Here is a 16,516-nt window from a genome sequence, read left to right as displayed (position 1 = left end):
ATGCAACACTACTCATTTTTCTACCTTGGCAGGATCCAAACTAACCAGCTGAGCGTGTTTAGGGATTATAGGCCACAGCTTTGGGCACAAATATTTCTCAGGCCTGTGTTTCCTTCAGTCCTGTACTGCCTGGGGTGGATGTGGCCAGATTGAGTGTGAGAGGCTTGGCAAACATCTGTAGTGCTGCAGCTCCTGGAGACTGATAAGAAAAACATCCATCAAAAAAAAAGAAGAGAAATCGCTGCCCGGGCTCCACCTTGTTCATGGGCCCTCTGCCTGCTCTTCGAGGGGAGTGCAGTGTACCGAGGGGCTGCTTGGGGCAACTTCTCAAAGCTGCTTTGCTTGAACAGTGGTCAACGGGTAAAGCAAGGCTTGGATGTGGATTTGGACCCACCTGCCCATTTTTCTTCTCTCCATAAGTGGTGTTTAGATTTGATGGAGTGTTGACCTCTGGGGTTATGAATGTCTGATGCTCATGGTGGTTGTTACTGGTTTGTGCTGGACGGGATGGGTGATGCTGAATTTCTCGCTGTGTTACGGGTTTGCATGGCAGACTTTAGTCTCTCAGTGCGCGATCTCCCTTGGTCCAGCTCACTGAGCCAGTGTTTATATGATGAATAAACCACGTTTTGACTGCAGCCCCAGCCCTTCTTTACCCAAAGGGTTTACACACACAGCAACTGGACAGGCTGCGGTGTTGGATTAATTTCTTACTGGACTGGGATATTTGGAGTAATTTGTCCTGGTTTTGCCACTTTTTATTTTAGAAATAACGATTAAAAGCGCCTGTGTGGTCACCACGGGAAATACCCCGGAGCGGCCTCGAACCCGCGGACGCCCGGGGGGGGGCGCTGTCCCCACCGCCGGCCGCCAGGGGGCAGCAGCGGCGCGCTCAGGGCCTCCCGCCCCGGCGGGGCCGCTTCCGGCCCACGTGGGCCGCGCAGGCACATGGCCGCGGTGAGCGGGGCCGGGGCCGGAGCTTACCGGGGGCGGGTGGAGGGGGAGCGGGGCCGGGGTCGCACGGAGATGCCGGAGGGGTTGGGGCTGCTGGGGCTCTCTGGAGCCTCCTGACCCCCCCCCCCCGGGGTTCCTCCTGCCCCCACGCCGCCTGGGGCCCTGGTCAATGTAGGGTGTTTCTACCCTCCCACACGGGCTCCACGCCGGGTTCCCCCGTAGCGGCCCCTTTTTTTGTCCCCCACGCGGGGTGTGGTTGCCCGGGTGGGGGTTTGTGGGGCTATCCCCCCGCCTCTCCGGTGGGATCCCCCGCCCCTGAGCCCCCCGTTCCGCAGAGCATGCCGCCGGACGAGGACGTGCAGCGGCTCCTGATCCAGTTCCGGGACGAGGCGGGGGAATCCCTGGGCTCCCCCTTCGACGTCCCGGTCACCATCACCCCGGACAAGCTGCAGCTGGTCTGCAATGCTCTCCTGCAGAAGGTGAGACCCTCCCCCGAGCTCCCCCGGTAACCCTCCCCCTATCCCAACCCGGTGTCGCCCCTCGCTACCTCTCCTGCCATTTCTCCCCCAGGATGAACCGGTGCCTCTGGCCTTCTTCGTCCATGATGTCGAGATCGTGGCGTCGCTGGAGAAGACCCTGGCGGGGCAGAGCGTGGAGACGGAGAAGGTCCTGGACATCGTCTACCAGCCGCAGGCAGTTTTCAGGGTGCGGGCAGTGACCCGCTGCACCAGCTCCCTGGAGGGGCACACCGAGGCCATCATCTCCGTGGCCTTCAGCCCCACGGGAAAGTACGAGGGTCTGGCTGCAGGGTGGGGGGCTCGGGGTGAGGCAGCGGCTGCTGTCTTCCCCCCCTCCCTGGGAACACTGCGCTGAGCCGGGCTCTCACTCCTCTCCCAGGTACCTGGCAAGCGGCTCTGGAGATACCACTGTCCGCTTCTGGGACCTCAGCACAGAGACGCCGCAGTTCACAGCCAAAGGTGGGTGCGGGGGTGTCCTGGGAAGGCAGCTCCTGATCCCCTCCCTCACGGACCCCCTGCACGCTCAGGGGGATGAACAGCAGAGCCTGGGTTCTGCCTGAGCCATGTAGGCCAGGACCGTGGCTCAGGAAGGGAGTAGCTCTCTTTGATTAACGAAGCGGAGGAAGAGGGTCTGGCCAGGAGGAACACGAAGGGTTCCCTCCACCTCCATCCAGTCCTGCCTCGGGGTTGGCTGCATGCCAGGACACTGGGGACAGACAGTCACAGCTCTCCACTCATGCCCGCTCGTGCTCTCTCTGCCAGGTCACCGGCACTGGGTGCTCAGCATCGCCTGGTCACCTGATGGCAAGAAGCTGGCCTCGGGCTGCAAAAACAGCCAGGTACGCGTTGGCTCCCCGCTCCCTTGGCGCGGGGCCGGGGTGGGGGGGTCTGTGGGAGCGTGGAGACCCTCTGCAGCTATGTTCTGAACTGAAATGAAACCTGGTAAAGAAGCTTTGGGGGATTAGGTGCAAAGAATTGGTTTTTTTGGGGGGTGTGGGGTGTGACAGGTGTATCCAGTTGTTTTGAGCAGGATTCCCATTCCCTAGAGGAGCTTTGTACGTGGGTGTGTCGCAGTAGTTGCAAATAGCGTCTCCGAACTCTGTGCTGGGCAGGGCTCCGGCTTTGTCGCTTTTGTAGACTTCTCACTGCTGAGGCCAGCTGTCTTGTGGCAGATGCTTTTCCCTCAGCGCAGGAAAGAGTCCAGGCTTTGGATGTGGTCCTTGGCAGGCGGCTCCGTCACGAGGGAGGTGTCTGGAGCGAGAAAGGGTATCACCCGGCCAAGCCAGGGCTGCTGTTTTCGTGACCCAGACATGCAGCGGCAGCCTGTTTCATAGTGGTCTCGCTCAGACACAGCTAAATTCCCTCTCACAGGAATGCGATAGGGGCCCTGTCCTGGCTGTGGGGCAAAATGTGGGCACTTAAGGGGAAGCGGGAACACTTGTGGGCAATTAAAAGTGAGTCAGCGACTGGCCGAGCTGCAGAGGGGCAGTTGCTTGTTTTGACCTTCGAACAGCCCAGGAGCAACAAGAGTGACCGCAGAGCTGCCAAGAGCTACTGTCCCGCGCTCATTTTCTGAGCGGCTACTCTGTCAGGCCACTGTGATACCAGCCCCAAGGAAATGGGCTGGACCAGGGTGGCTCATGCCCTGGTTTGGTGCTGTTTTGGCTTTAATCTAACCCAGGGAGCCGCTTGTCCTCTGTTTCCCTGTTTTTCCCAGGTTCTTAACTAGGAGATGACTAATGCCTTGGCTCTTTGGATGAACATTTAAGTAGAGACAGAAAAAACAAGAGAAAACCAGCATGTGTCCCACCCACAGAATCCGATAATAAGTAGCATTTAGCACACTCTGGCTTTCATCACACTCTGCGAACATTCACTAACTCTCTGGCACAGGGTGTCAAAGGCTCAGGCTGGCTTTTTGGGGACCTGTATCGGTTTTGGGTTGAGGCAGATATTTTTGTAGCAGCAGCAGCATTTTAGGCAGAGAGGAGGGCGATCAGGTCTCATTCTCTGAGATGTCAGCTGATTCCTGCAGGGATCTGGAAAGGCATCCAGCCCGCCTGCCCCCTTCCCTTTCTGCTCCTTGCTTCTGCCAATGTAAATGCGACACCAAGGACACCTATGCTTTCTAAATGGAGCCCAAACGTCCCTGGGATTCACATGATGTGTGTGGCCTAACACGACCCTCTTGGTTCCTCTCTTGGACAGATATTTCTCTGGGACCCAGCCACCGGCAATCAGATCGGCCGGGTGCTCTCTGGCCACTCCAAATGGATCACATGTCTGTGCTGGGAACCACTCCACATGTAAGTGAAGGGCCAGCCCAGCCCTTCCCCTTTACTGGTATGGAAAAGAGCAGCCTGACCTGAAGGGCACTGCTCCTGTTTGCTTTTTTGGCATTACAGTCCGCAGAGGGGGTGTGTGCAGGAGGGCAGCCTCCAAGGTGGGCTGGGAAAAATGCATCTAGCTCGGAACCAGGAGTTCCAGCCGCTGCTCACAGTCCCCGTGAGGTTGCTGGGGAAGTCACTGCCAGGCTGTGCCTCTTTTCCCCTGTATAAAAGACACACCTGCCTATGGAAAACAATTTTTCATGGTGCTGGACAAACATTTGAGATGCTTTTCCCCAGCGTGCTGAGCTGGGAGCAGGAAAGCCTGCCTGCGTGGTGCCCGAGCTCAGGCTCTGCAGAGCACTCCCTTTCTGCTCTCCTGCATCCTGGTTTCCTGTGTCTTCCTGTTTATGTATCATGAGGGTTGATCAGGGCTGAAGCTCTGTCTGGGAGAGGTCGGTGCAGGGCGTCAGTTGTAGCCGATAATCCAAGACATTACAGAAATAAATAAAAAGAGGCCCTTCAGAGCAGGGTCCTGCAAATTGAATTTGCCAGTAGGAAACTCCAGCTATTTGCAAACAATTAACTGGATTAGCAAAAACTGATTATAAAGGAGGCTGAGGAAATGGAGAGGAGGGAGACAAGCCTGCCAGGGCTTCACTTCTCTTTCTCCAGCCAGCTGCGCTCCCCACTCAGTTCCTGCGCAACAGGAGGGGCCATGCTCTTCCTCGCTGCTGCTGGTGCCAGGGACTGCTTTCTTTGACATTAAAACCATGTTGAGTGGTAAAGATGTTGTGCAAAGGACAGAAAGCTGTGGCTCCCCTGTCCTTGCTGGGCTGTGGCCAGCTGCTTCCAGATGTGTTAAATTTGCCCCCATGAGCCACATGGATGGACTTTGCTGCTTTCAACCCTACCAGCACAGCAGCACTGTGTCTGCAGGCCAGCACGTTCTCTGCCGGAGGTGAAGCATGGCATAGGCAGGGGAGCATTCAATGTGTTTCCGTTGCCACCGGTCTGCGCTGCCTGCATAAGGCAGGCTGATCCCCCTGTCCGGGGCTCTCCCCAGCCAGTACCCAGGGAAGGTGCCAGTTTGAGGTTCCCTCATTAGCCAGCGAGTTAAAGCTGCCTCCTGTGAAAATAAGGACATTGCCAGGGCTCAGGTGCCAGGTTTACCCTGGATTGATGCCTCCAGTGTGCAGCCCAGGAGTCAGTTTGGAGAGAAGCATTTGTCTGCTTCTCTCTCGCCTTGTGGGATCTTGTTCCCTGTAGGTCAGTGCTCTGCCCCTGCCTGGCCTCTCTCTGATCTTAAGCCAAAAGAGAAAGTTGTCTTTTATCGACTTCCGGACCCTTGAATCCTCTGGGGCTGATGGGGGAAGAACTTGGTGGAGGAGCTGTGTGTGCTGTGCAAATGAATTTGATCATCTTTTTGCCCAGAAACCCAGAGTGCCGTTACCTCGCCAGTGCCTCCAAGGATGGCAGCATCCGCATCTGGGACACACTGATGGGCAGGTGTGACAAAATCCTCACGAGCCACACGCAGTCAGTGACATGTGTGAAGTGGGGGGGTGATGGCTTGCTCTACTCCTCCTCCCAGGACAGGACCATCAAAGTCTGGAGGAGCCAGGACGTAAGTGAGGCAGGCAGCCCTGGGGCTGCTGGTGAAGGGGGCTGGACACGCAGTTTGTGACCTGGAAAATGGAGGTGCAGAGTGGGTGCTGTATACTCTTAACCTGTCAGAGCCTGTTGCTTGACACCATTTGGCAGGGGTAGCTGTTGTGCAATGTTTTCATCCCTAAAAGCATAAAATGGGGCTAAAAGCTGGAAACATCCCTGGAGCAACCTGTGCTGGTGGACTCCTTGCAAGTCCCTGCAGGAAACTGATTCAACAGTGTTGTTTCTTCCCTGCTAAGCCTGGCTACAGTCCTGCTTGCAGCTTGGGCAAGAGGGTTTGGAAAGCTTAGGGTCAGTCCTTGCAGCCCAATGGGTCAGGTGGGTCCTGTGCAGTCTGGCTCTGTCCTGCCCATCCCTCTCTAAGCAGGTGGTTTTGTTTCCAGGGTGTCCTCTGCCGCACATTGCAGGGCCACGCTCACTGGGTGAACACCATGGCCCTTAGTACCGACTACGTTCTCCGCACTGGTGCCTTCGAACCTGCTGAAGCCACCATAAATCCACAGGATGTGAGTGGCTCCTGTAAGTGCAGCACCGGTGTTGTAGGCTGGGGGAGGCGGTGGGGAAGATAGTGAGGAGACCTGATGTCTGTTCTTAATGCTGCTGTGAGCCAAAGCAATCTTGAGAGCTGGAAACAGGTCCTGTGCTGGTGTTGGTCATGCTGGCAGCCATAATCTTCCTTGCCCATGCACAGGGTCAAGCAGTCTAGGGAACGGGAAGGCCACTGTTTTAAAGGGATCTTGCTACCAGTATCACCCTTAGCAAAGAGAAAGTGGGTGAGCAGTCACAAATGCATCTGCTTGGCCCACGGAGCCAGTATTGGAGTTGGCATCACAGGGTCATAAAGTTTCCTTTCGCCTAAGCATTGCAAATCTCACTTTCCCTCTTGCAGTGGCAGAACTGAAGGACAAGGCACAGCAGAGGTATGACCAAGTCAGGGTAAGTCCCTTTTGTCCCTACTGTCATTTCTAACACTATTTATTACCAGTGGAAGCAGTAAACATGCATGGTTGGCTGTTGACCCCAACACTGGTGTGCTTCCAAGCACTCCACACCTGGATTGTACAAGACTTGGGTTCTTTCATCCCTTTTTCAGGGCCAGGAACCAGAAAGGCTTGTCTCGGGGTCAGATGATTTCACACTGTTTCTTTGGAGACCAGCAGAAGACAAGAAGCCGCTGGAGAGAATGACAGGCCACCAGGCATTGATTAACCAAGTCCTCTTCTCGCCAGACACCCGGATAATAGCTAGTGCTTCCTTTGACAAGTCGATAAAGCTCTGGGATGGTAGGACAGGAAAGTGAGTTGGTTTGTTCTGTTACAGAGGTGGTGCTTGTATGGGGTCTGTGTGTAATGCACAAGTTACACAGAGATGGGCTCCAGTGTTATGGCCAGCAACTCCCTGGTGTGTTCAGCATCTCTGTAGCCTGAACTCATGCAAAGTAATTCTGCTGTCTCTGTCTGTCTCTGCCCTTGGGAAGTCCCTTTTCCAGCTCTTCTTGTGGTATGGGGTCTGTGCTTGGCTGGGTGTGTGCAACCCTGCTGTCATCCAGCCACAGCACTGCCTGGCACCCATGTGGCACATGCAGCCTGCTTCAGGGTCAGTTCTCTGAGGCAGGTGCAGCTGCAGTGGGATGGGATGTTCCACTCGGCTGATCTCCTGAAGACATGTGCGTTGCATGCTGTAGACTGACCCAGTTTAAACGGTTCCTGTGCCAGAGAACAACTTGTTCTGGACGATGCAAATTCTTGTAGTTACAAGTGGTGCTGTTGGTGTTTGGATGCTCCTGTAGTCTGGCTTTTAACCTTCAGCTAGAATATTGATGAGCTCTCTGGGGCAGCAGTCCCTCCCTATAAATCAGCCTTTATACTGATGAGCTTGGGTTTCATGTCAGTAATTTTAATGGTCCTTCTAAATCCAGGCTGCTCAGCCAGAGAGAGGAAGGACACATCTGTACAGTAAAGCTGTGGTGTTGCCTGCTGGGTAAGGGTTTCTCAGCAGAGGAGTTGAGATGAAGAGCCATCCTCTAGAAGGCCCTCGGCCCACCTGAGAGGGTTTTTAGACAGACTGAACGACCTATGGACTCTATAGCAATTGACTGCCTTGTGCGTGCTGTCTTGCAGTGTGCTGGGCACCCCGTGACTGTGCTTGCTTGCTCACAGGTGGAGAAGAACCACAAAAGCTGGGCAAGGGTAGGTTTGGCACAAACTGGCTGCATGCTTCTCTAACAGCTTCTTCGTGCCTCCTCCGCACCAGGTACCTGACGTCGCTGAGAGGGCACGTCTCAGCTGTGTATCAGATCGCCTGGTCAGCTGACAGCCGCTTGCTGGTGAGCGGGAGCAGTGACAGCACGCTGAAGGTCTGGGATGCCAAGATGAAGAAACTGGCAATTGATCTTCCTGGCCATGCAGACGAGGTGAGGCGTCTGGTCGAGCCACGGTGTTTGAAAGAAGCAGGAATGACCCCTCCCAGCAGAGATAACTGTCTCTCCCTAATACTAGGTGTATGCAACGGATTGGAGCCCGGACGGACAGAGGGTAGCAAGTGGAGGGAAGGATAAGTGTTTGCGGATGTAAGTAACCTCTTGTCTGTCCATAGAGGATGTTGGAGCTCCTTCAGAGCTGCAGTCTCCTTGCAGAGGCCTGCATAGTCAGGGCATGATCTCTCCTTGCAGAGAGCACAGCTCTGGGCCAAATTCCAGCCTGGTGACCTAACCTCCCTCAGGGCAGGAACTGCTGCTGTCCCCTGGGAGATGACTAGAAAGCAGAGTCCCTCCAACTGAGCAGTCCAGTGGTGAAATTTGGCTCCTGGAGGTGAAGGAACAGTTGTACCAGTCAGTCAGACCCTTCCTTTCTCACCTTCCTCCATCTCCTAGTTATGCAGACAGACAAATGCCTGTGAGCTAGTTGCCATTTGACCGTGGCTGATGACCTTCTTCACTATGAGGGTGGTGAGGCATTCTTAACAAATTGCTCAGAGAAGTTGTGGATGCCCCGTCCCTGGAAGTGTTCAAGGTCAGGCTGGACGGGGCTTTGAGCAACCTGCTCTAGTGGAAGGTATTCCTACCCATGGCAGGGGGGTTGGAACTAGATGATCTTTAAGGTCCTTTCCAACCCAAACCGTTCTATGATAAGGAACCCAGGCCCCAAGCCCCTGCTGTGCTGCTCTCATACAGTACCTGCTGGGCTGTGTGGCAGCGCTGATGCCAGACCACAGGGACACAGCAGCTCTTTCCATTTGTAGATGGCGTCGATAGGAGCAGCGACGCGAAGGTGCCGGTTCTGTCCTAGGATGGCCTGCCCTCGGCGCGACCTGCCTGGGAGGTCTGCAAGGTGATGGACGACAGAGGCTGACTCAAGCACGACTCCCTGTTCCTGTTGGCTGCTCTCATGGACTCTTTCCTTATATTTATTTAAGGAAATTTTAATTCTAGTTCTTATTAAGAGCTGTGCTTTGCAGGATGATTTCCTCTGAACATTACAGGAGGGTTATCTCATCTGCCTCCATCTCAACTGGCTTTTTATTGAAATTTTAGCCTTACAGTAGCCTGCTGCCTTGAAAGGGGCAAGTGAAGAGTGGGGATGGCTCATGCCCTTTCTTGCTGTGTGAAAAATCCTGCAGAGAAGAGGCTGTTAGTGGGAACAGAAAGGGTTGTCCTTTTGTGACCTTCAGAGAGGTTGAGAGGAATGGGAAAATTCAGCACATCGTTACATTGCAGAATTGTGCTCCGCTGCGTGCCTGGGACAAAGATCTGCTGAGAGTAAGGTCTTGGGGCTTCTTATTATTCCAGTAAGGTTTTGCCTTTCCACTCAGCCCATTTCCCTGTGGGCTGTGCCAGGCATTATCTGTTAGTGATCCTCTGCATCAACAGCAGATAACTCATTCACTCATCAGTTCAGGGTGCAATAGGCATGGACTTCAAACGACTGCTAGAGCTGTGCTGAGTTTCCAGGTCTGAACGGCTCTTGGAAATGGGGAAATGAGGCACTTGTGCCTCTGAACAGGGGAGAGAGTGTCTATTTCCAGTCCACTGCTAGCTCAGGGGGAAGGAAGGAAAGGGTGGGGAAGGGGAGGAATGGAGCAGGCGTTTTGGGTGGTGGTTGTCCCTTGCCCTGGATACGTGCTGACAGCAGGGCTGGGACTGTCACAGTAAATGGCAAAAATTCCATTGCACAGAGTTGGCGCCTTCTGGAATTTCTCAAGTGCATTTGCTTGCCCAGTGAGTGAGAGGGATTCACACTGTCAGTCATGTATTTGTAAGCTTGCTTCTGATCTTTTTAAAAGTCTATTCAGGCTTCCAACAGTCATGAGGTGAATAGACCTGGATTTAGTGTTTATTTCCAGGATGCTTATGGAACAGTAAAAATCAAGATGTGATTATTAAGGAGTAGAAAATACATTGTCAGATTTAGTTGCAGCAAGTTAGCAGGAAGGCTAAAACATTCTCCGTAGCCCTCATACTGCAGTTGCTACTCAGTGATTACTACAATTCAGAACAGAAGTTTGGGTCTCAGATGCTTCCCAGCTGCAGAAGATGCATTTTAGGACTTTATTCCTGCTGTCAGAATAGCTTTGGAGAATTAAGGGGGGATGGTGCAGTAATGGCCATTTGCTTGTCTGCAAGTGTTCAGGTGAGCAAAAGACTGGAACAAAGGGTTAAATCTTTAATATGACTGAGAACACAAATTGCGGTTCCTGTTGTCCAAGTCAGCAGGCTCTATCTTCATGGGATGTTTTGGGAAGAGCTCAATATCCTGTACCTGCTCTTTCATTAACGTGCTTCCTCCAGCTGGTTCTTGCTGACAGTGAAGGCCATGTTGTGTCCATCTGCATAAACAAAACCTTTCATAATTCATGAAGGTAAATGTTGTGGGACAGGGTGATTTAAAACTAGCTGATAATTCTGCCTCCCAAGACTGCCATGCCCTTGGGAAGGAGAGGAGCACACGTGCAGCTGACAGATCTCTGGTAACAGTTGAGAAGCCTGCCCATTTTACGAGTTTTTTGGGCTGCCTGTGCTAAAGGAAACAATCCACCCTTGGGAGTTCAGCTCTGTGTCCCTGGGTTTGACTTGCTGAAAGCGGCAGCTTCCGCAGCTCCTGGTAGTATGTGGCTCTTTCTGAGGGAAGAAGCATCGTTATCCGCTTCATTTCCCAAAGCGCTGCATAGGGTCACTGTGCCCTGTTAATCCACTGTGTATTTTGTGTTAGAAGTGGGGATGTATCGGAGCTGGGGGAAGTGATCCTGCCTGCAGGGACTGGCTTGGCCATGTGTGTGTCTGTACATGTACCTAAAGACCACTTCCTTGTCAACTGATTTCCAAACCAAAGCAATTGCTGTGCGCTCTGGCTGTGCTCCTAACATAGGCTAGCTTCTGCCATCCCTTCAGACTCTGCTGCTGTGATATTAGGCACTGAACAGAGCCTGGTTAAAACCCACCTTCCTAATGCTGGAGCAGAAAGGTTTGCCAAAGCAAAGTGAGACCCTGAAGAAAGAGAGGGCCTTGCAGCTAAGTTTACACCAAAATAAGCTATCTGGGCTTTAATCTTTCTTTGACCTGATAGCATGTAGATTCTGAACCACACTGTGTGATGGGTTTGCATGTAGACCAAATCATATTTTCCTATCTAAGCAGCTGCTGCTATTTTTATCATTCATACAGTACCAGCCTTCATGCACACTAAGTGCTGGCCCCATTCCAGCTGTATTCCTAAGCAATCCTGTAACGCTCCTCCCAGTTTTATTTGAATGCGGCATTTCCCGGGCCTTGCTCTGCAGTCTCCTGCCTGCTCTCGTTCACTAGGGAAGAACCACTGCCTTTCGCTTCGGAGGTGGCTCCTTTTTGGCAGGAGACGAAGCAAGTGTGTGACCTCCCTCGCTTTGCTGGCAATGGTGATGTGAGCTTTAATTAGCTAATTTTTAGGACTGCAGATGCGGATTTGGGTTGATGGTGTTATTAATGGGGAAGACATTACTTTTTGTTAAAGGGCAAATCTAGAAGGTAGGCTGGAGTTTTCTGATTGCTTTTCTGGGAACCGCATTGCTAACCTTACAAAAAACCTGCTGAAACACCTGAACTTTTCCAATGCTGTGTGATAGGAATCTCAGTATCTGCTGCTGTGTTTCAGTCTAGTTACTTGTTAAGCATACAACACAGGTATGCCTACCATGAGGGCGTTATTTTTCACTGGTAATATATGAATAATTTTAAGCATATCAAGAAACTGTTTGTCCTGCAGAGCCCTCTGATACTTTCTCCTTTAAATGCTGTGATATCTCAGCTGATCCCACTGTTAATTTTGTTACAAATCCCCAATGGGAAGACAGTGACGGTAAGGACTGGGAAGCATGCCAGTCCTCCAAGAAAGGTTTACCTGTCTAATAAATTCCTGGGTATGATGGAAGGCTGGAAGGAAGGAGAGAAGAAAATGGTAAGAACACTGAGAGTGAAGTAGATCATTTGGGATAGCGCTGAGATGAGCAGGATGGTGCCAGACTCCTGCCTTCGGGGGTTGGTTTGGATAAGTGAGGCCTTAGCATCCTTGTGAAAACTATTCTTGGGTCTGTGTGTTCTGTTTATCCATGCAGGAGGGCTGGCCAAGTGGCATACGTGTTATGCTTCTCAGGTCCTTGGAGCCACATGTTCAATGTTCTGCTCAGTTCAGCTGATCTCTTGATTATTTTCCCAGATTTAACTTCCATGTGCATGTTTATAGCCTGGGGAGAGATACAAGAAGAATCTTTCAATGAACAGGAAGAAAATAATCTTCATTCACTGTTCTGCATGAACATTAGGAAAAGCAGTCTTTCTGCTTTTCTTTGGGTCAACCCAGGCACTGCTCAGGTGATGTTTCTACCTTAAAGGGCTGCATTTTGGTGGTATGGCAGAAAAGGGCTTGCTGTGAAGACCATTAGCACTTTTGAGGATGAAAGGTGTTATGGAAACTCAGGACAGTGATGACTGTATTCTGGGGAGCTGCTACCAGACGAAGGTGTACTTCTGTGTACTCGGACAAGCAATCTGGAAGGTGCCAATTCCTTCCTAGATCTGTTGCTCTTGTGATCATGAGTCCTGGCTCACATCTGAGGGATTAATTTGGCTGAACTGATGTAGTACAGCTGGGAGAGCGCCACAAATCCATCTCCAGTGCTGTTACTCTCTGCTTTCTTCATTCTGACCCTGTAAATTGGTGGTCCTTGCTGAGCTGTAAGTTGCTGGTGGTCTCTGTCAGTGGGCTGCAGCTCTTGCACAGTATGATGTTAAAAATAAACTCGGGACACAGTACTCTGTGCTTTTGAAGGATCACTGTGGTCGATTAGACATGGTACTGGTGCCTGCTGCCTGGCCATGCTTTTTGAGCATGCTGGGTATTTCGTTGTCCTGCTGCGTGGCTTGTTGGAGCAGTGCATCCCTCCGAGTGCTGCAGGGCTGCTGCCGCCTGCCAGTGCGAAATGGCAAGTATCTGTGTGTATTCCTTGGGCAAGGGAGGAGCAGCATGAGCCCCATGGGCTTATCCTGCATTGCTCTCCCAAATGAGGCTCCCTTTGGGAAAGGTGGGTGAATTCAGTCTCTTCTGTCTCAGAGCTCTTTCAGCAGCAAAAGCAAGTGAAGGTGCTGTTTGTAAATAGGTTTATTGTAGTCCACCGATGCTGGAAATATTGACACCTAGAAACTCTCCCAGACGCTAATCAAGGACCCAGCTCAAATGAGTGACCTGCATGCAAATCCCGCAGCCCTTCATCAAGCGGTTGTTCAGACCTCAGCCCTTCAGATCCCATTCGAATCCCAGTGCGACGGCAGCATGTTTAGTTATTCTGGTCAAACCTCCCCGCCGCTCCTGGCTGTTTTGTCCTTGCTGTGCTGAAATAAACCTGCTCGAGGGCTCCAGCCCTATTACGAGGACAAAAGGACATCAGACGTGCTGCTACTGAAAGGAAATGTGTCTTGGTTTTGAAGTGTAATGCAGAATGGGTGACTTAGAAATTCCTGAAGTGGCTTTCTCTGTTCAAAAGGCATCTTTCTGGATTATTTCTTTTTTTTAACTTCCCTGAAACGTAGCTTGTGGCATTCACTTTGGGGTGAGGATACACGCTGATGCTGAGAGGATTAATACTGAATGTGAGAATCGGTGGATGGCAATAAACAGCCAATTCTCAGGGAAATTATTTTCTGAATCAGAATATTTAACACATTGAGACTTGTGGGCTTTTTCCTCGTTTTAAAGGGGCAGTGTGAATGCATACTAGAAAGTGTCTGTGTTACTACCAACACTTTAATTTATGATTAACTTGGAATATTTTTACATCTCATTTATTCCTTCCATGGGGGTGTTCTGAGCTGCTGAAATTACTTGGTCACCTTCACTTTCTCAGTTTTGTTTGTTGGGATAGTGCCATGAGTGGATTTTGGATGGGAGCTCAGGACTTCAGAAAATAAAGGGGGGGTGTTCAGTCTCGAGGGGTCTTAAAGCCCTTTTGTTCTCTTTGGCACAAAACAGATGTCTTTGCATTCCTCTGATGTCACTGTATGATGTCTAGAGCTTAAAATGTCCTTCATAAAGCTGTCAATATTCCCTTAAGAATCTATTGCTTATAGGGAGAAGACCAACAGCATAACTCTGCTCAGTCTCTGTTTTGATCTAGTGGTGCTGAAAGCAGACCCTGTATCACATGAGAGAAGGTGCAGCACAGCTAAGTGGGGTCGGAGCTCTGCCCTGCGTGATCCCGATGTGCACTTTGTGTCAACCGTAACTTCGGTGGAGGGTTAATCACTGCTGCTGTGGTGTCAGAGTGCTGAGGGTGTCTGGGGCAGATATTGGGGAGGCCTGAAACAGCTCCAGGATGTGGAGGTAGTGCGATGGAGAATACGGACAGAGAGGAAGGGGTAGAGAGCAGTAAGGAATGGAAAACAAAGGAAAGGAGCATAATTATGTAGATCTGGAGGTGAAGGTCAAAGGCTCCATGTGACTGGTGTGCAGTGGCTGGTTGGGTTTGTTTTTTTTAATGTTTGTACATGTTGCTGTAAACAGCCCCAGGCTGATCTAAAAGCGCTGGAGGGCAGAAGCTGTAAACTACAGCCGTTGCTCTCTTTCGAGCAACTTGAAGTATCTTTGGCTTACAGCATTTTGCACGCTTGTTCCTCCATTGCTTCTCCGTTAAGTTCCTTGTAGAGTCTTGCTTACTAATGGAGCCAGGACAGCTCTGAGAGTGTGTGACCCTGGGGGTGCTGGGTAAGCAGTATCGCTGCCCTGGCAGAGGTAGGGTGGGGTGACCGATTACCTGCCTTCCCGCCTCTGGCTGCTGCGTGACTGTCCCGGCGCTTGCCCTCCCTCACTCCGTGCTGTGACGGCAGCCGGCTCGTGGGGCACCTCTGGCTTGTCCTCCTCTCCTGGTGACCCCTCAACTTTGTCCTCAGTGGCAGGCGGGCCTGAGGCGGCCAAGAAAACGGCTGAAGTGAAATACAGCAAGCTTTAGAAGCGATAGCCTGGTGTGGGGGGCTTAGCTTGAGTTTGGCCTCTCAGCCCCAGCTCTGGGCTGAGGACAGGGGGTGGTTCCCGGGGTCTGGGTCGCATTTCTCCCTGACAAGGACGACGAGGACCCCCCCCCCACCTCAGGAGCCATGGTGGGGTGCGGGGCCGGAGGGGGGCCGAGGCCCAGCCGTGGGCTGAGGGGCGGCGGCGGGACCCTGAGGAGAGGTCGGTGGGGCAGGGCGGGCTCCTGAGGAGACGGCGGCGGAGCGACCCCGCCTTGCGCTCCCGCCGGGTTAAACGGGGTGAGGCACTCTTTGGCCGCCGGCGGAAGTAGCCGAGCGCTGGGGCCTGCGCGATGCGGTCTATAAAAGGCGTGGGGTGGCGCGGAGGTCTGGGCAGTCGGAGCCGGGGCTGGCTGGGTTGTGGATCGCTAGGGAGGCATTGGCGGAGCGGCGGGAGCCTCAGGAGACGGTGGCGGCCTGAGAGACCCCCGTCTGCACACTCACCGCTTCCTCCTTTCCCGTTGGGGGGGGGGGGGGCGTGTGTGCGGCGGCGACGACAGCGGCAGCGACAGCCACCCCCGGAGCTGCGGGCCGCGCCTCCTTCAGCCCTGCTGGATGCTTTGGGGCTCGGTCCCTGAGGGGGGCCGCGGCGCCGGCAGCCCCCGCTGTGGCGGGGCCATGGGGGCGGGCAGCGGCAGGGCGCGGAACCCCCTTCCCCGCTGAGAAGGCCCCTCGTCCCGGCGCCGATGCCGCGCTGTCCCCTCACACCCGGCCCCTGAGAGACTTCCCTCTCCTTCCCCCCCCCCGCCCCGCTTTTTCCCTCCTTTGCCCTCCCCATGCCAGACGGAGCCTTTCGCCTCGGAGACGCCCTGCAGCAGCCCCGCCGGCCCGGGGGTCTGCGGCTCCCCCCGCGGTATGAGAGGAGCTGCCCCCGCCGCCGGGGGCAGCCAGGAGAGGGGCAGGCTCCCACCCCGCCGCCGGTTGCCGTGAGGCGGCTGTAGCTGCCTGGGCAGGAGGAAGAGCCCCATTGTTTTCCTTCCCTTCCCTTCCCGGGGCTTCATGCCCCGCTGAGGGATGATGGAGGTGGTGGGGGACTTTGAGTACAGCAAGAAGGACCTGATAGGACACGGAGCCTTTGCTGTGGTCTTCAAAGGTCGCCACCGCAAGGTAAACAGCGATGGGCTTCGCCCGCAGCCGGAGCGGGGCTGGTTACACAACCCCGGGCCAGGGGGCCGGGGCCGGGGTCGCTCGGCCGGGGCTGCCGCCGTCAGGAGCCCCTTCCCGGTGGGTGACAACCGGGGTGGGGGGTGGGGGGGTGTTCCTTCTTGGGGGAGTTTCGTTGTGATTTGGGCGTTTGGGGAAGGAAGAAATAAAAAAAAAAAAAAAAAAAAGGTGCGGGGTGGGCTGAGGTACCGGGGCGGGGGCGGCGGGGCCCGGGGCTGGGCCTGCGGCCGGGGCAGCCCCGACGGCCGGCCTGCCGCTGCTGCAGCCCGTGGCGGCCCGAGAGCCGAGCAGCCGGCTTCTATAAACCCCTTTTTATTTTTTTTTTATCCCCCCCCCCCCCCCCCCCTCCGTCC

The 16,516-nt window shown here is 53.7% G+C and overlaps 2 protein-coding genes across 4 annotated transcripts in view; both read left to right on the top strand.

Annotated features, from left to right (window-relative positions):
- Window positions 1–920: 920 nt before the first annotated feature.
- On the top strand, window positions 921–8,963 carry NLE1 (notchless homolog 1). Of its 3 annotated transcripts, none has more exons than XM_049803370.1 (13): window positions 921–957; window positions 1,290–1,433; window positions 1,525–1,742; window positions 1,852–1,931; window positions 2,235–2,311; window positions 3,681–3,778; window positions 5,234–5,426; window positions 5,854–5,989; window positions 6,360–6,406; window positions 6,564–6,766; window positions 7,724–7,883; window positions 7,969–8,039; window positions 8,711–8,963. In XM_049803370.1, the coding sequence occupies exons 1-13, from the start codon at window positions 949–951 to the stop codon at window positions 8,721–8,723; spliced, it is 1,449 nt and encodes a 482-aa protein (XP_049659327.1). In that variant the 5' UTR covers window positions 921–948; the 3' UTR covers window positions 8,724–8,963. The 3 variants fall into 3 exon arrangements, with proteins under 3 accessions (XP_049659327.1, XP_049659326.1, XP_049659329.1); XM_049803369.1 differs by lacking the exon at window positions 8,711–8,963 and adding an exon at window positions 8,142–8,702; XM_049803372.1 differs by lacking the exons at window positions 921–957; window positions 1,290–1,433; window positions 1,525–1,742; window positions 1,852–1,931; window positions 8,711–8,963 and adding an exon at window positions 8,142–8,702 and having other exon boundaries at window positions 2,236–2,311; window positions 5,234–5,308; window positions 5,394–5,426.
- A 6,875-nt stretch (window positions 8,964–15,838) lies between these two features.
- The window catches only part of ULK2 (unc-51 like autophagy activating kinase 2), a 40,568-nt gene continuing 39,890 nt past the window's right edge, over window positions 15,839–16,516 (top strand). The window contains exon 1 of the mRNA XM_049802502.1: window positions 15,839–16,106. Within this exon, the coding sequence (XP_049658459.1) occupies window positions 16,014–16,106 (93 nt within the window). The 5' untranslated portion in view covers window positions 15,839–16,013. The remainder of the gene's footprint in view (window positions 16,107–16,516) is intronic.

Source organism: Accipiter gentilis, chromosome 6 (assembly GCF_929443795.1).
Source record: "Accipiter gentilis chromosome 6, bAccGen1.1, whole genome shotgun sequence".
NCBI classification, from domain to species: domain Eukaryota; kingdom Metazoa; phylum Chordata; class Aves; order Accipitriformes; family Accipitridae; genus Astur; species Astur gentilis.
Note: the sequence above shows the minus strand (reverse complement) of the source record. Positions and strands in the feature narration are given on the sequence as shown.

Excerpts from the sequence above, each read along its gene's own strand:
- NLE1 (XM_049803369.1), top strand. Across the intron at positions 1,743-1,851 it reads GCCTTCAGCCCCACGGGAAA|GTACCTGGCAAGCGGCTCTG; the intron begins GTACGAGGGTCT and ends CTCCTCTCCCAG. Across the intron at positions 6,767-7,723 it reads TGGGATGGTAGGACAGGAAA|GTACCTGACGTCGCTGAGAG; the intron begins GTGAGTTGGTTT and ends CCTCCGCACCAG.